Raw genomic sequence first — 15,351 nt, 5'->3', positions numbered from 1 at the left:
ATCCTTGCAATTGATGTAGCGCCTTATCACGTCGTCAAGGCATCGCAAAGCGCTTCATGGAGTCCTGGAGCTCTCAGTGGTTAGAGCACTCGCTTTGCAAGTGAGAGACCTGAGTTCAATTCCAGGCAGAGGGCGAAACCTTGGGCAAGTTTCCTTACTCCACACAGAGCCTAATAATAATCCTCCAAAAAACCCAAAACAATAATAAATTGGTCATTTTCAATCTACGACTGTTTGTGGGACATTGCTGTGCGCAATTGGCTGCCGCGTTCGCCCACAAATATACAGTCAATTCACTTTACAGTGTGTTCTGTGAAGCGCTTTGGGACGTCCTCCCGACGTGAAAAGCGCTATATCAAATGCAAGGATTATTATTATTATTATATAGTTACTGTAAAGTGTAGTGACTGCATATTTTGTGGGCGAAACGTGGCAGCCAGTTTGCGCGCAGCAGTGTCCCACAAACAGTCGTGGGTTGAGTGAGCAAATTTTATTCGGTGTGATTTGTTGACCAGGACTGTGGTGAATGGGTTCAATCCCCCTTTCGGGGGGAGTTTGCTGGTGCGATTTGTCAATAAAAACACTTGTTGACATGAATTGCTTTGAGGTATTCTAACACGATAAAAAGGGCTAAAAACATACGTCCTTGGACTTTCAGGAGGTAATCGCCCCTTTGCTCCTCCAAAGACATTTCTATGTTGAAGAAACATAAACATAAGCACATAAGTGGAACCGTTGTTTCATAGAATCTAACCTTTCACATACTCTTCAAATAAGTTGACATCCCATATGATATGAAGGAAAAAGGATGATTATTTCACAAGAAGAGGGGGGGGGCAAGAAAATCGATCCATAGAATTCCAACAAATAATATTTATTTTTAGATTGAATGTTGATTACAAAATCTTTCATTACCCAACAATCGCTCGGAACAGAATCACGAAATTGTTTCACCACAAATATAAGGAGTGCAATTGTTACAGTTCTCCACAAGGAGAGAACAACTGATAATCACACACACACACACACACACACACATATATATATATATATATACTTCATATATTGGACAGATAAAAGGAATAATAATCCTTGCATTCAATACATTGTCAAGACAACTCAATGCACTTCTACTGTAAAGTAAATTGACTGTATATTTTGTGGGTGAATCGTGGCACTCCAGTTGCACACAGCAGCGTCCCACAAACAGTCGTGGATTAAATAGATAAAAGATCAGGCTGAGTTATTGTCTGAATTGTCAAGTTGCTGGTTTGTGACTGCAATTATGCAGTTAATTACCAAACTCGTGTCTTACAAAAAAAATGGAGGGAGTAGGGGACGAGAAATTGCTACCATGAGGTGACCTGAGGTGTTTTGCTCTTCCAACCCGTTGTCCGGCTTTGAGAAACAGCGTGAAATCACACCGCTGGCTGTCAATGATCATTATTATTATTATTATTATTATTATTATTATTTGAGCATTTTCTCTGGTAATTGACGGAAAAAGTTGACCCGAGAACAAAGCAACAGCAGTGCTTCAATCAGTGCAGCAAACTTTTCCCGGTGAGTCGGTTACTAGCTGTTCGCCTATAAAACACAAACAAGGACAAGGTTTTAGCATGGGAAGTCAACGGACAGCACTTTTGATTGAAATCCCCCCCACCCAGCTTCCCCCCCACAAAAATTTGGTCACTCAATCCACGACTGTTCGTGGGAGACACTGCTGTGCGCAATTGGACGCCGCGTTTCGCCCACAAAATCCACGGGCAAAATCCACTTTGCAATATATTCTGCGAAGCCCTTTGAGACGTCGCGACGACGTGATAATATTAGTAATTTCTTACATTTGATACAGCGCCTTATCAAGTCTTCGAGACGTCTCAAAGCGCTTCGCAGGATAGACTGTAAAGTGTAGTGCCTGTATATTTTGGGTGTGAAATGCAGAGGCCATTTAAGCACAGCTGCGTCCCACAACAGTCGTAGGTTGAGTGACCAAATGTTTTTTTTGGGATGGGGGAGCATAAGGTGCTATATCAAAGGCAAGGAATATCCTTATTACTTTTATTATAAATCATAACACCCAACTTCTAGAAATCCAGAAGATATGGCAGCAAATTTCCCCTCCATCTCCCGCTCCCAACACCGTTCTTACCTCCATTTGGGTGTAGATCCAGTTGGTGAATTCTGTCACTCGAGCATAAACCCCTGGTTTATTTTTCTGGCCGCAGCCAATGCCCCAGCTGGTAACACCTGCCAAGTACCAGGTCCCCGACACTTCACACACCAATGGCCCTCCACTGTCACCCTGAGGTTTATAAACACACGATGATCTGAGACGAGCTAAGCTGAGGACACACACTCTCCATTGCAAACTATTGTGTTCCTGTGAACTATACTGTCCGCTCCCTCTGTTCAGTGGGCTCCGACCTGCTTCATGTCCCCCGACCAGCCCTCCCCACCATCAACGGTCAGACCTTCAGCCTCTCTTCCCCCACCTCCCCTTTGGAACACCATCCCGCAGTCCCTTCACCTCGCCCCTCCTTGCCCTCTTCAAAGCCCATCTCAAGACCCTCCTCTTCGACCAGCCATGTCTTCGGCCACCCTCCTATCTCCAATCTCCCTCCCCGCCCTACACCCCTCTCTAATCCCAACCCACAGCTCAGATCCAAATCCCTGACTGTTCAGCGCCTTGGGATGTCCTCCCGACTTGAAAGGCGCCGTGTAAATGTCATTTATTGTTGGAAAAAAAAAGGCCCAATCTTTCTCACAAGTCTCTCTTTGCAAATGGAAGCCTTCCTCCCCGGCAAATACAACAACAACAACAACAAATGACATTGTATGGTGGCCTTCGCGTTGGAAAGATGTCCCAGGGTGCTGGACAATCAGGAGTTTTTGGACCTGAGCTACGAGTTGTGGTCAGGAGGGGTGGAGGGCATACCCTGGAGAATATGGGATTGTGTGGAGCGATGTCTCATGTGTGGCACTAACCTGGCAGGAATCCACACCTCCATTTACCGAGCCTGCGCACACCATCCTCTTGGTGATGGCTCCATTATACATTCTTGTACTGTTACATAAAATGCTGCTGATTATCCCAATGGAGACTTGCTGGAGCGATTCTGAAATGGAAGCTGAAACAGAGAGGGTCGAGAGTTAAGGTCAGGTCTGTGTGGGGGTGGGGTTGGGGCTGCGGGGCGGTGGAGGAGGTTGGGGACATCAGCACGGAGATATCCTGAATGGCCCCTGTCCATAGTGTAACGTTCTGATCTCCAGAGGGTGGAGTGAGACTCTGATGTGCTATACATTCGTCAGACAGAGCTACTTACAGGCACCATCTTGCAGGTGTCCGAATCCGGTTGTCCAACACCTGCTGTTTTCTGGGAACTGCTGGTTATAGGCTGGCAGACAGGCAGGCTGTACTCTATCTACAGGGAATAATAATAGTATTAATAATAATCCTTGCATCCTTCCATATCAACCTGTCCGCTCCCTCCACTCAACTGGCTCTGGCCTGCACGTTCATCCACTCTGCCCGCCCCAGTATCGGCGGTCAGGCCTTCAGCCTCTCTGCCCTCACCCTTTGGATGTCCATCCCACAGTCCCTACACCTCACTCCCTCCCTGCCCTCCTTCAAGACCCATCCCAAGAGCCTCCTCTTCGACCGCGTCTTCGGTCACCCTCCTACCCCCACCCTCCCTGCCCCTCTGCCCCTCCTGATCCCAACCCCCAGCTCGGGTCCACACCATATTCCTGACTGTCCAGCGCCTTGGGACGTTCTCCTGACATGAAAAGAGTGTGTAAATATCATTTACTGTTGTTTCAGCTTCAACTAGCCTAGAGGTTTTGAATTAATCGCTAATATCACTACCCTCTGAGCTGCAAAGTCTTATTATCCTAAACATTCTATTATAATAATCCTTGCATTTGATGTAGCGCCGTTTCGCGTCGTCGAAGTGTTCTCAAAGCTCTTACGACAGGATGTACTGTAAAGTGAATTGACTGCGTTTTGTGGGCGAAACCAAGACAAGGCAGAGATAATAGTGGTGACATTGGTCACGGGGAACTGACCTGTGAAAGTCAGAGGTCTACTCAGCTTTAACAAAGCCATGTCATTGTCGTTGGTGGATCTGCTGTACTGTTTGTGAGTGATGATCTGGCTGATATCTCTTAACTGACCATTGTATTTAAATCTCTGAGAGATAATGCCAGCGTACACCTTCCAGTTTGAAGGTTCCAATGCCGTGTCGCTGGAGAGAGAAAAAAAACGGTTACAAACCTGAGGCCAAACCCCAAAGCACCCACAGCAGTGTCCCCACGATGAGCCGTGGATTGAAGCGACCAAATTATTATTAATGCTGTTGTTTTTCTTCTAATGAATTAGTACGTGATTCAGCCAGTGACACAAAACAAAATAATAACCCCTTACATTTGATGTAGCGCCTGATCACGTCGTTGAGACGTCTCAAAGTGAGGTGACTGTGTATTTTGTTACAGACCAGAACTTATCCGATGGTCCCTCAACGCAGCAGTTCTCAGTGTAGTTTGAGTTGGAATCTCAGCTCATGGAGAGGTGCAGACTTACCCAAGGAAGCAATGGGCAGCAGTGAGGATCCAGTCATGAGCAATGATGGTTCCTCCGCACACATGGCTGGAGCCAAAGTGCAGACTCACTTGCCAAGGCCACTTCTGCAGCTCAGCCGCCGTCCCTCCCACTATTCTTTCTGATGGATTGACTCTTTTCCCGCAGTCTAGGGAACGAGAGGGAGGGAGAGAGAGAGAGAGAGAGAGGTTTTTTTGTGTTAATATCTCAACCTCACAGCGGAAAGTCCTTTCCCCCCACTTTTTGAATTCGTAGAGTCCTGTAACTCGGTGGTTAGAGCGCTCACCTCGCAAGCAACAAGATCTGGGTTCAATTCCCGGGCAGTGCAAGAAAAGTTAGGCAAGTTTCCTTACTCCGCACACGCACACACACACACACATAATAGTTGGGTCACTTCAATCCATGACTGTTTGTGGGGACGCTGCTGTGCGCAATTGGCTCCCGTGTCTCGCCCACAAAATATACAGTCAATTCACTGCACAGTATATTCTGTGGAGGGCTTTGAGACGTCTCGAAGACGTGATAAGGCGCGACATCAAAAGCAAGGATTATTATTATTATTACTAGGCATGATAACCGACACCAGACCAGGCTGGGACGTGGGTGAAACTCACCGATGCACTTGAGTCCAACAACCTCTCTGCTGGCACATTGGTCCCTGAAACACAAACACAGAGCATCACAGCTCAGTCAGTCAGTCGGTGACTGGAAAGCACGAGTTTGTATTTCTATAGCACCTCATCAGACAGAAATGCCTCTACTTGGTGGAGGAAACAACAACAAATGACATTTACACAGCGCCTTTCACATCGGAAGAATGTCCCAAGGTGCTGGACAGTCAGGAATTGGGCCCGAGCTGGGTGTGGGGATCAGAAGGGGGTGGAGGGCAGGGAGGAGGGGGGGGAGAGGGGGGTGTGGGAGAGTGACCGAAGAAGAGGTTGAAGAGGAGGGTCTTGAGACGTGCATTGAAAGAGGCAAGGGAGGGGACGAGGCGAAGGGACTTTGTGAGATGGAGTTCCAAAGAGTGGGGGCAGGGAGGCTGTCGAATGGTGAGGCAGAGGGAATGGACCGGTCCACATGAAGATGTTACTGCAGGAGAGAGAGATCACTGTTTGTGGGACTCCCTCACACCCACCCGCCTGCCCACTCACCACAGGGGTGTCATAAACTTACCCACTGCTTAGTATGGTTTGGATATTACTTCCTGGCTTTGCTGTGGAGTTGACCGTCAGGGTTGAGATTTGGTTGCTGCTAATTTTGCTCGATTGGAAATATCTGAAAAATGTCACACAACATCATTACGCTCAGAGGCTCAGACGTCAACAACAACAACAACAACCACCACAACAACTATTGCCACTTACGCAGCGCCTTTCATGCCTCGACGACCTGATAAGGTGCTATATCAAGTTATTATCAGTTACTTTACGTAACGTTCAAGTACGATTTTACCAGTTGTAAAAGTGCCCGTCATTCGCTGATCAGAACCAATTTGGGATGTCTTAACGATGCGATAAAGCGCTTCAGTGTTTATTTCCCTGCCCCCCCCACCCCTCTCCCCTCCCCTCACCCCTTTCCCCCCCCAGCATGTACCCAGTGAACCCTAATTGCTGGCAGGTTGTGCTTGCCAGATCGTTGCTCCAGCCGCTGTAACACACGGGCAGCCAGCTGTTCGTTTTCCACGAGAACACCTCTAGCTCGTTGGTAGTCTTTTTGAATCGCACTGTGAACCAAGCAATAGAACAATTAGTCCACCACTAGCCCTGGCACCTCCCCTCCCTACCTCTCCGACCTGCTTTCTCCCTAACCCACTACCCCCGGCCTCCGCAAGACTGGCACCGGCCTCCTGATTGTACCTCGGGCCCTCAGTACCACCATCAGTGGACGCGCTTTCGAACTCTATCCCATAGTCCCTTCACTTCACTCCCTCCCTGGCCTCCTTCAAGGAACGTCTCAAGACCCTCTCTTCGCCCGCGCCTTTGGTCACACTCCTACTCCCACCCTCCCCGCCCTCCACCCCCTCCTGATCCCAACCCCCAGCTCGGGTCCAAATCCCTGACTGGCTCTGGACATCCTCCCGATGTGAAAGACGCCGTGTAAATGTCATTTCCTGTTGTCATTGTCAATCATACCAGACGATATGTCTGGTAAAGTCAGTACCAACAGGAGCAAAAGAGACAACCCCCCCCCAAATAATAAACAAGACAATAATGTGATGACTAAATATTAGTTGAGAAATCTCACCACATCCAAATTCATCGCTTCTATCCGAGCATTCGGATTTCCCATCACAATGAACGAATTCGGATGGACATTGTGGCTCGGAACTTGGGCTGAAGTCAACATAAGTGTCTGTGGGAAGAAGGTAAGAGCACATTGGTTTGCTGGACATGGAGCACGGTGAGAATTTCACCCTCAGCTCTGGCTGCTGACCCTCTCTCTCTCTCCTCTCTCCCTATTCAGCAACGCCAACAACTTGCGCTTATATAGCGCCCACCAGGCAACAACAACAACATGATTGCATTTATAGAGCGCCTTTCACGTCGGGAGGACGTCCCAAGGCGCTGGACAGTTGGGTCAGGACACGAGCAGGGGGGAAATGGTCAGGGTGAGGGGAGGGAAGGGAGGGAGCGAGGAGGGGGGGAAATAGTCAGGGTGAGGGGAGGGAAGGGAGGGAGCGAGGAGGGGGTAGAGAGTCAAGAGGGGAGCTGAAGGCACGGTTGAAGAGAAGGCAGGGTAACTTCTCAGAGTGCTTAAAATTCATTCAGGGTACGGTCCATGTGATCGAGCTGTGAGCTTTAAGGAGATCGTTCCCGTCTTTGGAATTATGCACTTTCAAAACTGCTAAAAACTCTACTTTTATTAAAGTACAATAGAGTAACTATTGCACATATCGATCACCTGTCAATCTATCAGTCACCCACTCGTCATTCAATGAATCGCGCAAGAACAGTCAGTCAGTCAATCAACAATCATCTCTATCTATCTATCTATCTATCTATCTATCTATCTATCTATCTCTCTCTCTATCTCTCTATCTATCTTCTATCTATCTATCTCTATCTATCTATCTCTCTATCTATCTATCTATCTCATCTATCTATCTATCTATCTATCTATCTATCTATCTATCTATCTATCTATCTATCTATCTATCTATCTATCTATCTATCTATCTATCTATCTATCTATCTATCTATCTATCTATCTATCTTTCTATCTATCTGGACACAACCCCAGGTTCAATCTGTGACCAGCGCAGATGGAAGACGATTGGGAAATTTGCATTTGGTGGAACAAAAGGGTGTGAAGTAGGAAGTGAGGTAATTCCTGAAGATTAAAACTGGAGTCCTGTAGCTCAGTGGTTAGAGCACTCGCCTCGCAAGTGAGAGACCTGGGTTCGATTCCAGTCAGGGCAAAACCTTGGGTAAGTTTCCTTGTTCCACACGCCTGATTATAATCCCTCAAGAAAAAAAAAATTATAATAAATTGGTCACTTCAATCCCACGGCTGTTTGTGGAGGACGCTGCTGTGCGCAATCGACTGCCGCGTTTCGCCCACAAATATACAGTCAATTCACTTGGCAGTATATTCTGTGAAGCGCTTTGAGACGTCTCGAAGACGTGATAATGCGCTGCGTCAAATGCAAGGAAGGAAGCAAGGATTAAAAGGAACCAGAGTACCAGGGTGCTGAGATCCCAGGTCACTGTCAAAGCATTACTTACATATAAGCCAAATGCCAACGGCTACCAGACCGAAGACCAGGCTCGTAGAGCTGCCCCATCCCATACACCTCCTCTTTCGTGAGCAGGAGAAATGCTTGCAGGGTCTGACTGAGGAGAAGACATGGGTCATGTTAAACATCCACAGATAAGAAATAACCTTTAGCTCTCATTCAAAGCATCTATTATCACAAGAATAATTCCTCACATTTGATTCAGGGCCGTATCCAATTGTACACAGCGGTGTCCCACAAACAGTTGTGGATCGAGTGACCAAGTTATTATTATTTTGTTTTATTTTATTCCCCCCTACCCGGTTCGCTAATCGACTAACAACCGGGTTCCTGCTTACTGCTGGGTAAACCTTTCGCCCTACTCGGGAATTGAACCCAGGTCTCTCGCTTGCGAGGTCAGTGGTCTAACCACTGAGCTACAGGACTCAATATACCTCTAATATCTCTTTTTTTTTAACACCCATCCCCACAACCCCCCCCCCCCCCCCCCCCACTCCCGCACGTCAATCCTTTACCGCAGTAGACAGCTACACACACACAAACACAGACTATAAACCAACCTGCAGCATGGGTCACTGCTGTCGAAGACGTAACTGGGACAGACACAGGTATGTAATAGGGCTGATATTCCCCAGGTGGGTTCCCAGACGTCGGGGGTGCAGTTGGATAATGGGAACGTGGTGGTGAACTTGTGTAAGGGGGCGGTGGGTTCTGAATGCTGGTGTAAGATGGTAGATCGCCAGGCTGCACAGCGGAGTATGGCGGTGGATTCTCTCTGAAATCCGTTTGAGGATAAACATTCTGCAACACAACACAGATTGGGAATCATTCTTTTAGAAAATTGTTTTGAACTGCCTCTGCCCGCCCCAACCCCACCCCCAACAAATATTCAAAGCACTTGTTACTGTGGAAGTGATGAATGAAACGTACAATTTAGGAACAGGAGGAGGCCATTCAGCCCCTTGAGCCATTCTATTAGATCATAGCTGATCTATACCTCATCTCCAGTTGCCCCGTATCAATTGATGCCCTGACCTAACAAAACACCTATCCACCTCAGTCTTGAAAATGTGAATGGATTCGGCCATAATCCACAGCCTTTTTCTGGGAAGGAAAGAGTTACAGATTTCACTCACTTTTGGGTGAAAAACTGCCTCCTGACTTAACTCCTAAATGGCCTGGCTTTAATTTTAGGATGAAGCTCCCCTTGTTCTGGAATCGCCCCACCCACGAGAGGACATAGTTTCTCTGTGGAAACCATAGAACTAAACTGTTGTTTGTGTGATGCTCAGTCTATGAGCTCCAAGACCTTGACGGGAAGACTTACTTCATCCTTGGATCATTGCTGAAATCTCGGTGAGTCATTTCAGTTATGATATCAAATTGCTTTTTTTTTAACCCCAGAGCAAAGTTGGGCCCTGGCTGGAAAGCTGGGTTACTGCCCTCCTCGAAGATTTTGCTATTACTTGGTTGGGCCAATGCACAAACTCTGGTCCTCGTATAACGTCTTTGGGTCAGTGCAGAGCAGAGCAATGGGCAAAACATTAATGTCATCACGTTTCTTGAGAGGAAATCGTGAAGCAGAAAGTCGTTCTGAACCATAGGAGGGCGCTGTGCCATCAGGCCAGGTCTAGTCAAATCGACTCAAAACACTTTACAATTCAATATTTTACAAATGCTTTTGACAACGCGCAGTATTTGTAAAATACGTGGAGTCCTGTAGCTCAGTGGTTAGAGCACTTGCTTTGCAAGCGAGACACCTGAGTTCAATTCCCGGCAGAGGGCGAAACCTTGGGCGAGTTTCCTCACTCCACACAGAGCCTAATAATAATCCCTCCAAAACCGAAAACAATAATAAATTGGTCATTTTCAATCTACGACTGTTTGTGGGACATTGCTGTGCGCAATTGGCTGCCGCGTTCGCCCACAAATATACAGTCAATTCACTTTACAGTGTGTTCTGTGAAGCGCTTTGGGACGTTCCTCCCGACGTGAAAAGCGCTATATCAAATGCAAGGATTATTATTATTATTATTATTTTGTAGGCAAATCCAGCAGCCGTTTTGCAGGTGGCAAGTTCCTTCGAACAGCGGAGAGAGGAATACAAGTGTTATCGGAGGGATTGGTGACCAGGACAACAGGGAAAAATTCCTTCTCTTTTCCAATAGTGTCGGGACCTTTACTATAAATACGGTAGGAATTCGGCTTAACGTCTTATCTGAAGGATGGCACCTCCGATAATGCAGAGTTCTCTCAAAATGGCACTGCGCCAGCCAAGACTGTGAGCTCAGATCCTGATGTGGGTGTTAACCAATGTTCGTCATGATTGCTTTGTCATGCTGGACAAACCAGCATTGGGAAATAAATATATATATATAAATAGTTATATATACTATATATACACAAAATATACAGTCAATTCACTTTACAGTATATCCTGTGAAGTCCTTTGAGGCGTCTCGAAGACGCGATAAGGCGCTATATCAAATGCAAGGATTATTATTATTATTATTATAAGTTTGCCCCACATCCATGGTGAGATCTGTCTGTTACTTTTTTTTGTGCAATCATAGAAACTGTCGATGATGTGGTGCTTTTAGAAACACTCGGCGAACAGGAATCCCAATGCAAAGGATGTTGAAGTTACATTCATTTCCAATGCGTCACTCTCCCCAGTCACTGGGGACAAGGAATCCTGCCACTTGGCTCCTTCAGCCATAGCCCTAACAGACAGCATAATCCCAGCTGGACAAGCAGCGGGAAAGCTTTCCCAGACAGCGTTATCAATGGCAAGCTATACGGGTTTAGCTGGTTGGACTCCAGCAGTTACCCCAACGCACGCTCTGCAACAAACCGGAAATTGGTTTGGAGACTCTTTAAGCACAATTTCTGAGTGGTGAGTCAGGCACCCGGCTGACCAAAAAAAGAACATCAATGATGCTGGCAGTGACTCATGCGATTGTGTAGAATCACCCAACCCTTTACGTCCTCTCCTTTTTCACATATTTATCTGAACCTCAATTGTGAAACTTCTTTTGTATTTAATTCATTGCTTTGGCTGTTCAAGTATGTACAGTCAGTGTTATTGTACGGTGCTGAATACACCCTCAGGAAGGATACAATTTGCTCTGGAGGGGGTGCAGCGCAAATTCATCAGAATGATACCGGGGCTTAAAGGGTTAAATTACGAGGACAGGCTGTATAAACTTGGTCCGTGTTCCCTTCAGCTCAGAAGGTGGAGAAGGTGACCTGATTGAGTTTTTTTAAAAATAATAAAGGGATTCGATAGGGGAGATACAGAGAAACTATTTCCTCTGGTGGGTGGGTGGGTGGGATGGGGTGGGGGGAAGGTTGGGGTGAACAAGGCGGGGGGGCAGCATCTTAAAATTAGAGCCGGGCTATTTAGGAGTGAAATCAGGAGGCAGTTTTTCACCCAAAGGGTAGTGGGGATCTGGAACTCTCGCCCTCCCCCAAAATGCTGTGGATTATGTATAGTATGAAAATCTGGAACTCTCTCCCTCCCTTAAAAGGCTGTAGACACCGGATCCATTCACATCTTCAAGACTGGGATATGGGGCAAAGGTAGTTGATTGGAGTTGAGGTACAGAACTTATTGAATGGCAGAGCAGGATCGAGGGGCTGAATGGCCTCCTCCTGTTCCTATGTTCTGTCATTTACAAATCAATTTCGGAAATCAATGCACGTCTCAAATTTGCTGGTGGTTTTGGGCGGCTGAGAACAGGTAAAGGTGTAGTAATCCTGGAACCACTATAGAAAATAATGTATAATATAATAATAACCCTTTCGATACAGCGCCTTGTCACGTTTTCGAGACTTCTCAAAGCACTTCATATAATATTCTGTAAAGTGAACTAACTGCATATTTGTGGGCGAAACGTGACAGCCAATTGCGCACAGCAGCGTCCCACAAACAGCCGTGCGTTGAGTGACTAAATTATTTTTTTCATCTAACTGGTTTCGTCTTAATTTTTTAAGGTCAGATCCCCAGTGGGGGAGGGGAGGGGGTCACTGCTTAATTTGGCCAACTCCCTTTATAGCCTCTCTACAACTTGTCATCTTACACAGGTTACTGGGGTTTGTGTAACCAAAGTGTCCGTAGGGGTTGGAAGAGGAAGCAAGTTTGGAAGGAACAATGAGAGCACTTAATTAAATTGTTTCCTCATCATAGCCTGTGAGTGAGGACAGGTTTCTGAAGCGTATAGCAGGTAGAAACTCACCCCGTTCATCAATAAATCCAATAGCTCTTTAAATCAATCATAATCCTATGATGTGATGAGCAGGGGGTTTGTCTGGCCATAGAGCCCTCTTTGTTCCTAAATTTCTCTGCAACACCCTCGTTTTCAAGTCATTAATTTGGGTCAAATCATTATAAAACTGCAACACCCAGCTTCGCTTTCAACCTAACTACAAAGACTGTCCTACAGCGCTCACTGACTCCATTCAGCTCTCCGGCTCAGGCGCAGGGACCTTCCAAAGGGCTCCATAGCTGTACTGTGAATGTTATGCCTACACCCGCAGCGAGACTCAGCCCTGTAGAGCGCCTCGTGGTTAATCGTGGTTAACAACAACAGCAACAACTTGGATTTATATAGCGCCCTCCACGCCGGGTTAAAAGAGTAATTATCATTTAGACATTCGGTCTTGACGTGGCCACTAATTTTAAGAGCAGAGACACAATCGAACTGTTAAATTCTGTTGTGGTAATGTACAATCATCTTTGCATTTGATGTAAGCGTCGTATCATGTCGTTGAGATGCCTCAATGCGCTTGGCAGAACGTACTGCAAAGTGCAGTGACTGTGCATTTTGTGGGCGAAACGTGGCAGTCGATGGCTCACGGGAGTGTCCCACAAACACTGATGGACCGAGTGACCGCATTTTTAAAAAAGTAAATTGTATAAACTGCCAGGGGAGACATAATAACTCGCATTTTTGGGGCACCTATCGACCAAAGTATCTCAAAGTGCGTTACAGTTCTTATTGCTTAAACAGTAACTTATTTTTAGGCAAACATAGCACTCTGTGCATAGCAAATACTCACACCCACCTGGGAGGTGAATGATTAATTTATCTCGAGGATCGTTACTGCTTTCTTTTCCAATTAGTGTCAGTCCATCATTAAGCTCATCGGACATTCAGGACTTTGTTTAATGTACTGTGTTTTCCAAAGGACAAAATCTCAACAACACAGCACAGTGTTCCTCTGGCTCACTATACCCTTTCCTTAGAGGAAGTGAGAGAACCTTTTTATTTGTAGTTAAATCGTCTTTTAGACATTCAGCGAAACAACAGAACCGAACCCATCTCCGATCACAAGCTTATCACGACAAAAACTATTTAAGAAACAGCAAATTCTGCTATACATACCGGCATCGAATTCATCTCAGCCCGAACAGTGTATTCTTGTGCATATACAAAGGCAGAAGGTGTTTGAGAGGAAACAGCAACGGGAATTCGCTTCACCTCACTTCACACCTGATGTTTCACAAAGAATTCAGGAAGTTTTTTTTTACTGAAACTTAAGTATTGATTGTGTGAGAGATACCTTTGTGGAGAGCCTGAGTCTGGGTGTGTTCTGTTGTGTTGTGCTGCACTATGTTGCTGTGTGTCAATGAGGGCTCGTATGTTTTGGGTTGGGCTATTGGTTAGGAAACAAGTTTAACCAGAAACTTTTCCCAAGCTCTGGGTGTTGGATATCATGTCTGGATATTTTTAACACATAGACAAGGTGGCCAATGACAATTAGTTATAACAACGTGTTGTATTATGTACAGTTATATGTTATATAGTTATTTAAATTTTCCCCTCCCACCACCACTCCCAAGCCAGAGTCTCGATATTCCACCTCGTCTCAACAACAGCAAATCAAAATTACATCTGTAATGACAATAATAACAATCCTTGCATTTGATACGGCGCCTTATCGCGCCTGGGAGACTTCTCAAAGTGCTTCAGAGAATATACTGTAAAAATAAACTGACTGTAACATTTTCTGGGTGAAACGCGGCAGACAACCAATTGCACACAGTCGCGGTTTGGGTGACCAAATTATGATTTTTTTTAATTTTGAAGGAAAAAGCGATCCACCAATCGACTAACAACCGGGTTCCTGCTTCCTGCTAGGCAAATGGAGCCGTGTGGAGTAAGGAAATTTGTCTATGGTTTCGCATTGCCCTTGAATCGAACCCGAGAAACAGTAGTCGTTTGGATTAGGAACTGACTGAGTGACAGAACGCAGGGGGTGGTGGTTAATGGGTGTTACTCGCAATGGAAGGAGGTGTGCAGCGGTGTCCCCCAGGGATCGGTATTGGGACCACTGCTCTTTCTAATATATATTAATGATCTGGACTTGGGCATAGAGAGCACTATTTCCAAGTTTGCAGATGATACCAAGTTAGGTCGGGTAGTAAATAGTGAGGAGGACTGTAACCAACTGCAGGCAGACATACACAGAATGGTGGAATGGGCTGACATGTGGCAGATGGATTTCAATGTGGATAAGTGTGAGGTGATACACTTAGGTAGGAAAAATGATAGGAGGCAATATAGGCTTGGGAGCTCAATCTTAAGGGGGGTGAACGTACAGAGAGATCTGGGCGTTCAAGTAAGCGATTCATTGAAGGCGGCAGAGCAGGTAGATAGGGCAGTAAAAAGGGCATTTGGTGTACTGAGCTTCATTAGTAGAGTATAAGAGTAAGAGGTTATGCTTAATCTGTACAAAACACTGGTTAGGCCTCAGCTGGAGTACTGCGTCCAGTTCTGGGCACCTTACCTCAGGAAGGATATTAAGGCACTGGAAAGGGTGCAGAGGAGATTCACGAGAATGATACCAGGAATGGGGAACCTTAGCTATGAGGACAGGCTGGAGAAGTTAGGACTTTTCCCATTAGAGCAGAGAAGGTTACGTGGGGACCTGATAGAGGTCTTCAAGATCATGAAAGGTTTCGACAGGCGAGATAGGGAAAAGCTGTTTCCGCTGGTAGGTGCGTCTGTGA

The 15,351-nt window shown here is 46.1% G+C and overlaps 1 protein-coding gene across 1 annotated transcript; it reads right to left on the bottom strand.

Annotated features, from left to right (window-relative positions):
- Positions 1 to 858: 858 nt before the first annotated feature.
- Positions 859 to 13,920, bottom strand: LOC103180330 (transmembrane protease serine 13). The gene is made up of 13 exons (XM_007896118.2): positions 13,724 to 13,920; positions 8,897 to 9,137; positions 8,326 to 8,433; positions 6,845 to 6,952; positions 6,194 to 6,323; positions 5,774 to 5,875; positions 5,215 to 5,258; positions 4,583 to 4,748; positions 4,069 to 4,247; positions 3,327 to 3,425; positions 2,989 to 3,131; positions 2,153 to 2,305; positions 859 to 1,587 (listed from the first exon to the last, which is right to left on the bottom strand). Exons 1-13 carry the CDS (start codon positions 13,736 to 13,738, stop codon positions 1,576 to 1,578), a joined length of 1,500 nt encoding a protein of 499 aa, XP_007894309.1. The 5' UTR covers positions 13,739 to 13,920; the 3' UTR covers positions 859 to 1,575.
- Positions 13,921 to 15,351: the final 1,431 nt, after the last annotated feature.

This window comes from Callorhinchus milii, unplaced genomic scaffold (genome assembly GCF_018977255.1).
Source record: "Callorhinchus milii isolate IMCB2004 unplaced genomic scaffold, IMCB_Cmil_1.0 Scaffold25, whole genome shotgun sequence".
Classification (NCBI taxonomy): Eukaryota; Metazoa; Chordata; class Chondrichthyes; order Chimaeriformes; family Callorhinchidae; genus Callorhinchus; species Callorhinchus milii.
This window is presented reverse-complemented; position numbering and strand designations above follow the sequence as displayed.

What these genes read in the sequence shown, in the direction of transcription:
- LOC103180330 (XM_007896118.2), bottom strand. An exon ending in CGTTGGCATTTGGCTTATAT is followed by an intron (nt 6,953 to 8,325) that starts GTAAGTAATGCT and finishes TTCTTCCCACAG; the next exon opens with ACACTTATGTTGACTTCAGC. An exon ending in GCTGCCCATTGCTTCCTTGG is followed by an intron (nt 4,248 to 4,582) that starts GTAAGTCTGCAC and finishes TTCTCTCTCCAG; the next exon opens with CGACACGGCATTGGAACCTT.